General features: G+C 33.3%; 2 protein-coding genes across 2 annotated transcripts; one reads left to right on the forward strand and one right to left on the reverse strand.

Moving 5' to 3' along the window:
* The first annotated feature begins 1,125 nt into the window (after window positions 1-1,125).
* LOC114098576 (olfactory receptor 52Z1P-like) lies at window positions 1,126-6,289 on the forward strand. Its single transcript, XM_027942819.2, has 3 exons — window positions 1,126-1,138; window positions 3,499-4,427; window positions 6,266-6,289. The coding sequence occupies exons 1-3, from the start codon at window positions 1,126-1,128 to the stop codon at window positions 6,287-6,289; spliced, it is 966 nt and encodes a 321-aa protein (XP_027798620.2).
* A 1,425-nt stretch (window positions 6,290-7,714) lies between these two features.
* LOC114098347 (olfactory receptor 51L1-like) lies at window positions 7,715-8,671 on the reverse strand. Its single transcript, XM_027942534.2, has one exon. It carries the CDS (start codon window positions 8,669-8,671, stop codon window positions 7,715-7,717), a length of 957 nt encoding a protein of 318 aa, XP_027798335.2.
* Window positions 8,672-9,654: the final 983 nt, after the last annotated feature.

The following is a 9,654-nucleotide window of genomic DNA, read 5'->3' on the forward strand; positions in this document are numbered from 1 at the left end:
CAGTATATATATAACCAACTATGTTGGTTTCAAAGTAGTTTATTATGTTAAATATAAGGTGAAATCAATTCTTGATAATATGCAAGGCATACAAAATGTGTAGTTGACAAAATTACTTTTTTATTACAACTAACTTTAATTTTCCAAGATTATCTATTAATAAACTATATAGTTAAATAAATATATATTTTAATGAGATAAGACCACTATCATTACTTTCTTTATAATTTGTCTATAAATATGTGTATAAGTATCAGAATGCTTAGTAAGTGAAGGCACAGTCATATGAAAAAATAGTGTAAATTATTTAAATATAAACATAGTTCATGACTCAGAATGTGCCCATGTGGTTAAAAAAGCATGATATCAACACATGGTGACAGGATGGAATATAAGTTGATTCATTTTTCTTGGCTGCAAACATACAATTGACGATTTCTTTGTGAAACTCCTTCACCTTCAATTTGATTTAATTTTTCTGTAAACCTAAAACTTTGCAAATGAAGTAAAATTTACTGACTTTTAAAATGCTGTATTTGAAAAGTGAGAGTTCTCCAAATTCCCTATCATACTTTTCCCTTGGTAAAATCTCAAAACATCATATAAATAACTTTTTAAAGTAAATTTAAATAGCCTCAAAGTATGGCTTTGTCGGAAGAGAGGTTTGTGTTCTAGCAGAGTAATCCCAACAGAAATGCCCTATTTCTACATCATTATAATTAAGACATAAATATTGAACTAGTGAAAATTTGCAGATACATTGCTCAGAGACTCGGTCAGGCATGGAAAATTATCAGATGCAGTTCAGATCTGGAAACTACCATTTCCACAATTATGAAAGACTCTGATCTAGTGAGCTGAGCCATACTTTAACTGCTGTGTCTGAGTACGAAGGTTGTCACTCAGCATGCAAAATTCTCTAAAGACTTCTTTCCAAGAGGTTATTCCCTGGGGTATTATGATAAATATCATTGTGCAATACAGATGAATATATATACTTATCTCCCTGAATTCTTCTTACAAGCTAGGTTTGACTGTTTTTCCTAAAATTTATGAATATCATTGTAGGGCATTAAGAAAAAAAATCAAGATCTACTTGTTTATGTTTCTAATGATTTAGAAATCATGCATCTAGAAGGTAAATTAGAGTAGCTCAGTAGTTAAAAGTGTGGATTCTTTAGTTAGCATGTCTGAATTTAAAAGTAGGTGTTATGTACTGTGACATAACATTCGAAAAGTTAATCCTTCAATGCTTGAGTTTCTGTTTCTGTAAAATTGGAATAATAATGATAAATTCATAACAATGATAAAATAGAGGAGTTGTAACCTTCAAATTAGAAAGTAAATATAATGTTCATAGAATATCTTTTTTCAGGAAAATGTAAGTATTGATAAATATTTTTAATTATTGTTATTATGTACTATTTCTGCTGTATTTTCAACACCTACACTGATACATGATCTATCTTCTACTTAAGTGTGCTGAAGAACAGCATGCTGAGTAAAATAAGCCAGATGCAAAAAGCCAAGTGTTTGATGTTTTTTCTCATATGCAAAAACTAGATATAAAAAGGTGATGTCGTGAAATAGAAGAATTGTAGGGTAAGGGGAGGATCAACATCATAAAATTCACTAAAATATGTTATGTGCATTTATATCACAATGAATCCCATTTTAATGTATAATTATAATACATCCTCTTTTTAAAAATTAGGTAAAAACAAGGAAAACCGGTAGAGTGGAGGAAAGGGATTGAGGGAGGGAGGAGGGGAGGGAAAGGGAAAGTACTGGGGAATAAAACAGAGGAAATTATGTTATGTGCATGTAAAAATATGTCACAGTGAACATCACTGTTAAGTATAGCTGCAATGCCCTAGTAAAATAAATAAATAAATAAATAAATATGCAGATATTGAAATATCTGGTGCTGCTAAGACACACATATGCTAATGAAGTAAATTATCAGTCTTAAGTGACAAATAAAATTGTGGTTATAACACTTTATTTTTAAAAATAACCATTTAAAAGAATCTCTCTTAGTGTTTTCATTAAAAACTATGTCTATGCCATGTGTCTGTACTTGAGCCCTTAGATCTGGAATTTTTCATTTCCTTCCTCATCTGAATAAGGGCAGGGGGAGACAGAAATGGAAAGTATATAAAGTGTAAGGGGAATAGACTAAATATAGAATATGTGTTGATAGTGTGATCATGTACCCTACTTCCCTATTAAAGGAAAAGATTATCTTAACAGGAAAATTGCAATTAATGTAGGGTTTTTTGTTTTTTGTTTTTTTTTTTGAGATAGTGTCTCACTGAATTTGATAGAAAAATGAATAATTTAATATTTGACATATATTATAGAATGTTTATTTGTATTTTAAAATATCATTTGGTATTCTAAAAATAAGAATAATGGCTAAGAAAAATTACAGTTTGTTCTAGCTCTTTTGTTGGTGGGTATAAAAAAGGCAGTCTTTGAATCTTTTCTACTTTGTGGAAGGCTCTTTCAAAGCTAGATATTGAGTAATTATGGGCCTTGACATTTTTTTCAAAGATTTTTTCTTATTCTAAATAATGACATATTATACTCTTAATTTTTATTTGTCTTCACAACTCCATGTCATGGTCTTTGTGATTGGCACATATTTTTGTTGGGGCATTATAGCTGTACATAATGGTGAGATTCATTGTTACCTATTTGTACATGAACACAGTATAACAATATACTTTGGCCAATATTGTTCCCTGGTATTTCTACTTTCCCTCCCCTCATTCTTCCCTTAGTCCCTTTCCTCTACTCTACTGATATCCCTTTGCTTTTCATAAGTACCTCCATCACACACACATCTTTCTTTTCCTTTTTCCTCTCTAGCTTCTGTGAGAAAACATATGACCATTGACCTCTGAGTTTGGCTTATGTTACTTAGCATAACATTCTCACATTCCATTCATTTTCCTGAAAATGACACAATTTCATTTTTCTTTGTGGCTGAATAAAACTCCATTGTGCATATGTCACATTTTCTTCATTCATTCCTCCATTGACAGATACCTAGGCTGGTATAATTTGGCTAATGTGAGTTGTGATGCTATAAACATGAGTATGCATATGTCACTATAGTATGATAACTTTAATTCTTTAGGATAAATACCTAGAAGTGACAAGGCTGGGTCATGTCATATGGTGATTTCATTTCTAGTCTTTTGAAGAAACTCCATATTGATTTCCATAGTGCTTGTACTAATTTACAGTCCCACCAACATTGTAAAAGTGTTCTGGTTGTTCCACATCCTTTTCACTATTCACTTTAGTTTGTATTCTCAATGTCAGCCATCCTAACTGGTTACATGGTTATTTTATAACTTATCTCAGACCATGTTATTCATGGTCCTCACTTCTTCCACTTCTTTGTGCCAAAAGTAATAGAACTTGAATAGTATTAATAAATTTTCTACTTTTGTTTATTTTAGATATTTTCTGTTTTTCTTTTAATAGACTTTGGTCATTTCTTTGTAACAAAGCGCAACTATACATCCACTCAATTCACTTCCTTTCTGCTGACTGGTGTCCCTGGATTAGAAGACTTTCAAATTTGGATCTCCATCCCTTTCAGCTTCATGTACCTCTTGGCTGTGATAGGCAATGGCCTAGTTATTGCAGTGGTGGCCCGTGACAGGAGCCTCCATGAACCCATGTATCTTTTCCTGACCATGCTGGCACTCAATGATGTCCTCCTTTGTACTGTCACAGTGCCTAAAATGCTTCTCATCTTCTGGCAAGGCCCCTCCCTGTCAACATTTGCTGCCTGCCTCACACAAATGTTCTTCGTTCATGCTCTGTTCCTCTCTGAATCTGCCATTTTACTGGCCATGGCTTTTGATCGTTATGTGGCTATCTGTGCACCACTCCATTATGCAACTCTGCTTACAGGTTCTCTCATTGGCAAGGTGGGTCTGGCTCTGGTGGCTCGGAGTGTGGTTGTTGTCATCCCCGGTGTCCTCCTCATTCTCCGGCTACATTTCTGCAGGAGCAATGTTATTCACCATACATACTGTGAGAACATGGGCATTGCCAAATTGGCCTGCAATAGCTTTACCCTTAATAGCATTTATGGACTCACTGCAGCTCTTCTTACCACAGGGCTGGACTGTATCCTTATCTCCCTCTCCTACTGGCTAATCTTGAGAACAGTCTTTCAATTGCCTTCAAGGGAAGCTCGGAAAAAGGCCTTTGGAACCTGTGGAGCTCATATATGTGTCATCCTGATATTCTATACTCTGGCTTTCTTTTCCTTCTTTACCCATCGCTTTGGGCACCATGTGCCCAGGCATGCCCTTATCCTCCTGGCAAACCTCTATCTATTGGTGCCACCTACCATGAACCCCATTGTTTATGGGGTAAAGACCAAAGAGGTAAGGATACGAGTACTGGCACTTGGTACCTAACCAAATTTATGTAAGAGTAATGAAACAAGGACCGGGGGACTCTAGAATGGATAATCAAACTAAAATATAAAATCTGAATCAATCAGGGCATATCTATCCTAGATCACCTAAATATTGGTTAGAGCCTAAAATATTCATATTTACAAATGCTATCTTCCTAAGATGGAGTAAGTAAGAAGTTTACAGGGAATTTAGACACCATCAAGGAGTATATCAATAAATTAAGGAAATTGGAAAAATGTCAGAATAACAGAGTAGGGGAATTAAATACCACTTTTGCAGTACATATGCTTCTTCTCTATCTATTTTCCAAGAATAAGATAAAGTGAAAACTCCATGAAGTAAGGATTACTTCTGATCTAAGTTTCACTATTATATTAACAATACCCAGAATATAAAAGTAATTTAATAAACAGTTGCAGAGTAGATAAACATCTCAATTAATCAAATAATAAATACATAAATAGCAAATTTCCTGGTAGACCCTCATAAATAGAACCTGTATGTAAAATTCTTCTTTTTATTTTCTCTCTAAAAAAATTCTTTTAATTTCCAGAAAATATATATTTCTTATCTCCTTTGGTAAAATAAATATTTGTAACATTATTCAACAATATGAGAAAAAATTTCTCCTAGATAAAAATTCATATACAAATGAGATATATCCTCAATCATACTATTGGAATTCTAAGCAGGAACAGGCAGGCTTCCCATGTTAGAAGCATTGCTTACCAGAGGACTGGACACCAGCCTTCAGTAAGTTTTCAATGGCAAGATAAAATTTCTGACCTTAATCCACAATGCTATGACATGACCATCTACTTCTTTATTTAATCATATGTATTCAATCACTCTTCTCTTCACCAAATGTATTTTGCTAGGAATTATTATCTTAATTTTGACAATATATATTTTTAAATGCTTTTGTTGAGATAAATTTCATGAACATAATGTAATTCTAACACCAAATTATAATACTTACCACAGAAGATGGTAATTTACAAATCCCCAAATTTTGATAATCAATGTAAATATCCATGCTAAAAGAGTTTTACTTGCATGTAAATTTAAAAATATAGACTCTAAGATTTTAAATGTATTTTTCTTTTTTTATTAAATTATTTGTTTATTCTAATTAGTTATATGTGATGTCAGAATGCAATTCATTTCACATTATATAGAGAGAGCACAATTTTTCAAGTCTCTGGTTGTACACAAAGTATTTTCACACCATTTGTGTCTTCACATATGCACTTAGGATAATGATGTTCAACTCATTCCACAGTCTTTCCTATCCCTGTGCCCTTTCCCTCCTCTTTGCCCTATCTAAAGTTCCTCCATTCCTCCCATGCTCCCCCATTCCCATTATGAGTCAACATCCTCATATCAAAGAAAACATTTGACCTTTGGTTTTTTGGGATTGACATACTTCACTTAGCATTATATTCTTCAACTGCAGCCATTTATCTGCAAATGCCATGATCTTATTCTCTTTTAATTCTGAGTAATATTCAACTGTTTATATATACCAAAGTTTCCCTATCCATGCTTAAATGTATTTTTTCAACAAAAAGATAAATAGTGTATTTTGAATCATAGTCACTAAGAAAAGTATGTTTAATATTCAGAAATGTAAAATGTAGTTTGCATTTTAAAGTCTTATTTCAAAGATGATTATATATAGTTGAATATTACTTGTATGAATGATAATAATGTTCAGTTTCTCAAAATTTTCTTAAATTAATTTTTAATTATTTATTTATCCTATCAAGAGAATCATCTCACTCTGATGTTTCTATTTCTTGCATTATTCTTAGTTGGTATTTCTTTGGTCAAGGTGAATGTGCTGAAAGAATGTGGTAATGAGATGTAAATTCAGGAAAGGGGTAAATAAATACTATTGGGAACAGACATGGTTGAATCAAAACCAGGGAACAAACAAAAGTTCATGGATTTTCCAGGAATGCTTTATGTACTTGTAATTTGCAGTACTAATTACACATTTCTAAGATCAATTTTATTGTATGAAATGAGACTTCATATCAGCTCCAGGATTTAAAAAAATACATATACATGCAAGTCCTTCTTTGTTCAATGATTGGTTTATTTCTTAATATTTATGCATCCAGTATTGCTAAGTACCTCTTTTACACCAAGTATAGTCTAATTCTTACAGATCCTGTGTAATTGTAGTTAGAATAAAATACATTATATTATATTAAGACCAACATCAATATTAGAAGTAATAAAATAAAATATGCCTAAAGTCTTCCTTTCCTTCTTGGTTTATTTTACTCCTTCAGCCATTGTATACATGTGAATTAAGACAATTCAATTAACTTTGCAAGTATTATAATGCAATCTTATACACAAGCATGTCTGGTCTATTATAAAGATATAAGAAAACAATTTTCTGTTTTGAAAAGAGATCTGGGTAAAACTTGTCTAGAATTTTGTATTTCTTGCTACCACACACTTGTAAATAGTTATACCTCACTGCATTATCTTTTTATATTTAAAAGTATAATTTAACCTAAATTATTATTAAAATACAGTATAACCATGGTTTATAGTTAGTAATTTCAAATGATACAGCCTGGGAGCTTTAAAATTTCTAAGTCTAATATTTCTACAAGATTAAAGTTATTATCACAAAATTAGATAAAATAAACATGGGAGATGCCCTTTGTTTTCCTGAAGAAACCAAATTTTCCCAGATAAGGAAGATCATACATATTAATGTTTAAAAGATGATTCTGATATACTGTGATGGTTGATAACTTCTGCTTTGATCCAAAATATATTTTTGGATCAAGATGTTAACATCTGTAAGAAAGAAAATAAACATATATACAAAAACAATAATATAACAGAAAAGGAAGTTAAAATTTTATGCCAAATGTTATAGAATAATACAAATCAAAGAAATGAGTTTGGAAAATTCAAGGAAAATTTCATAGGTAAATCAATACCTTGGGTAAAGGTTAAGATTAAAAATGGAAGATGGGAGGAAATGATTTAAAACACATCCTCTGCAAAATATTCATAATTAAAGGGTTTTTATGAAGCATGTGTTAGGTCAGGCTGTCTAATCCTAGTGAATGTCAACTTTCTCTTCTATAGCTCTTTTTTCATGCTTTGTTAGATTTTCTTTTATGCTTTCAGTAGTCTTTTGTTGACAAGGTTGGTTCCAACATACCTAGAGCAGATAATTAGCCAGGAGTTCTTATCATTAGTGCTGATGCGATTGTTACCTTGAGGACATTCTACATTGAAGAAAAGATTTTGTGGGGGAGAATCAAATGGAGGACTCCTTGGCGGATCTGTTTGGTTTTCACACTGTAGATGATTGGGTTGAGCACAGGTGGGACCATTAAGTAGATATGTGCCATAAAGATGTGTGTGAAGGGAGAGGAATGTTTGGCAAAACGATGGACAATAGATAAGCCTATCATGGGCACATAGAGAATGAGCACAGCACAGATGTGGGACGCACACGTGTTAAGAGCCTTAAGCCTCCCCTCATGGGATGCAATCCTCAACACTGAATGAAGGATGAAGACATAAGAAACTAAAATACCCAGAGAGTCCATGCCCCACAGCATGGTAATCACAACCAACCCATATATGACATTAAACTTGGTGTCAGCACAGGCAAGGCGGATGATGTCCTGGTGCAGACAGTAGGAATGAGAAAGGACATGGGAGTGGCAGAAGGGAAAGAAGGCCAAACGGGTCAGAAGTGGAATGAGTGGAAGAGCACTTCTGAGCAGGGCTGCAATTCCAATCTTGGCAATAAGCTTTGGGGTGAGAATAGTAGCATATTGCAGGGGGTGACAGATAGCTACATACCGGTCAAGGGCCATGGCCAAGAGCACAGATGATTCAGTGAAGGAGAAAGTATGAATCAAAAACATTTGGATGACACAGATATTGAACGGGATCTCCTTGGAAATGGACCACAACACCCTTAAGAGTGATATCATTGTGGGCAGGGACATGCCCATGTCACTGAGGGAGAGCATGGCCAGGAAGTAATACATGGGCTCATGGAGCCTGGGATCTGTCCGGACAATATGCAGGATGATGCAGTTGCCTGTTATTCCAACAAGGTAGAAGAGGCAGAAGGGGATGGAAATCCAATGGTGGAATTCTTCATAGCCAGGAATCCCTGTGAAAAAGAAAGTGGAGGACAGGGTACTGGTAGAGTTTGATGCTCCCATAGGTCTGACTTTTAAGCCACAACCCAATTCCACAAACACTCCAATGGGTAAAGCATTGATAAGACCAGAATTTGCATCATGGAAAACTGAGGAAATAAAAAGAAGAAAACAAAACTTCAGTCCTTACCTCTAATCACACTTTAACCCATCCCCAAATTTCTGCTTCATTTTTATTCATATCATTGCCAGTATTCTCAGTTAAGTACAATATTCACGTTAGAATCCCTAGGACCTTCACTTGTGCCTCCCAAATGAAAAGCCATTCAATATCCCCTCTAAATGGTGATGATCTTCCAAAAACACTTTCCAAACAGAGCAGCATACATGAAAAATTCTATAACATATTTTTAATTTTATAATGTATTTAGGAGATTTCTTGGCCAGGATGCTTGTAATAATACATTAGCCATATTTAATGACTGCTGCACTGGTTTAAATTAAATTCCTTCATCTGCCTAAAATTGATATTTTCTTTCACAATGTTAGAAAAACAGGCAAGGTACATTTACAGAATTCAAGCAAGTATGAGACAGCATGAATCCTAATCTTTTTCTTAATTAATTAATTAATTTATTCTAATTTATTATATATGATTCCTATTCTTATCTACCCACAATGATGAGATTGATGACACAGTCTAGGCCTCTCCAGACAACTGACTTTAATATCTCTTTGGTTTTGCCTGGTCATCCCCAAGAGCTAACAAGGGCAGTAAGACTCAATGTAAATAATATATAAATTTCAAAGAAAATGTTATAGTAAAATATAAAGTATACAATTTAAAATAGAATTGACTTTCACTCTGATTTTTAAAAATTTCAGAATCTATTTCCTTTTATTTCCTATTCAGAACTCTGAGACTTGTTTAAAAACTTATAATTTAAGGAAAAATATAGAGAAAATAACAGAAATATTTACTTACATTAGAGCCCAAATGAGTCTATCACTCTCTGACATTGACATTAAATCTTTTGTCAAATGAT

This window comes from Marmota flaviventris, chromosome 9 (genome assembly GCF_047511675.1).
Source record: "Marmota flaviventris isolate mMarFla1 chromosome 9, mMarFla1.hap1, whole genome shotgun sequence".
Lineage (NCBI taxonomy): Eukaryota > Metazoa > Chordata > Mammalia > Rodentia > Sciuridae > Marmota > Marmota flaviventris.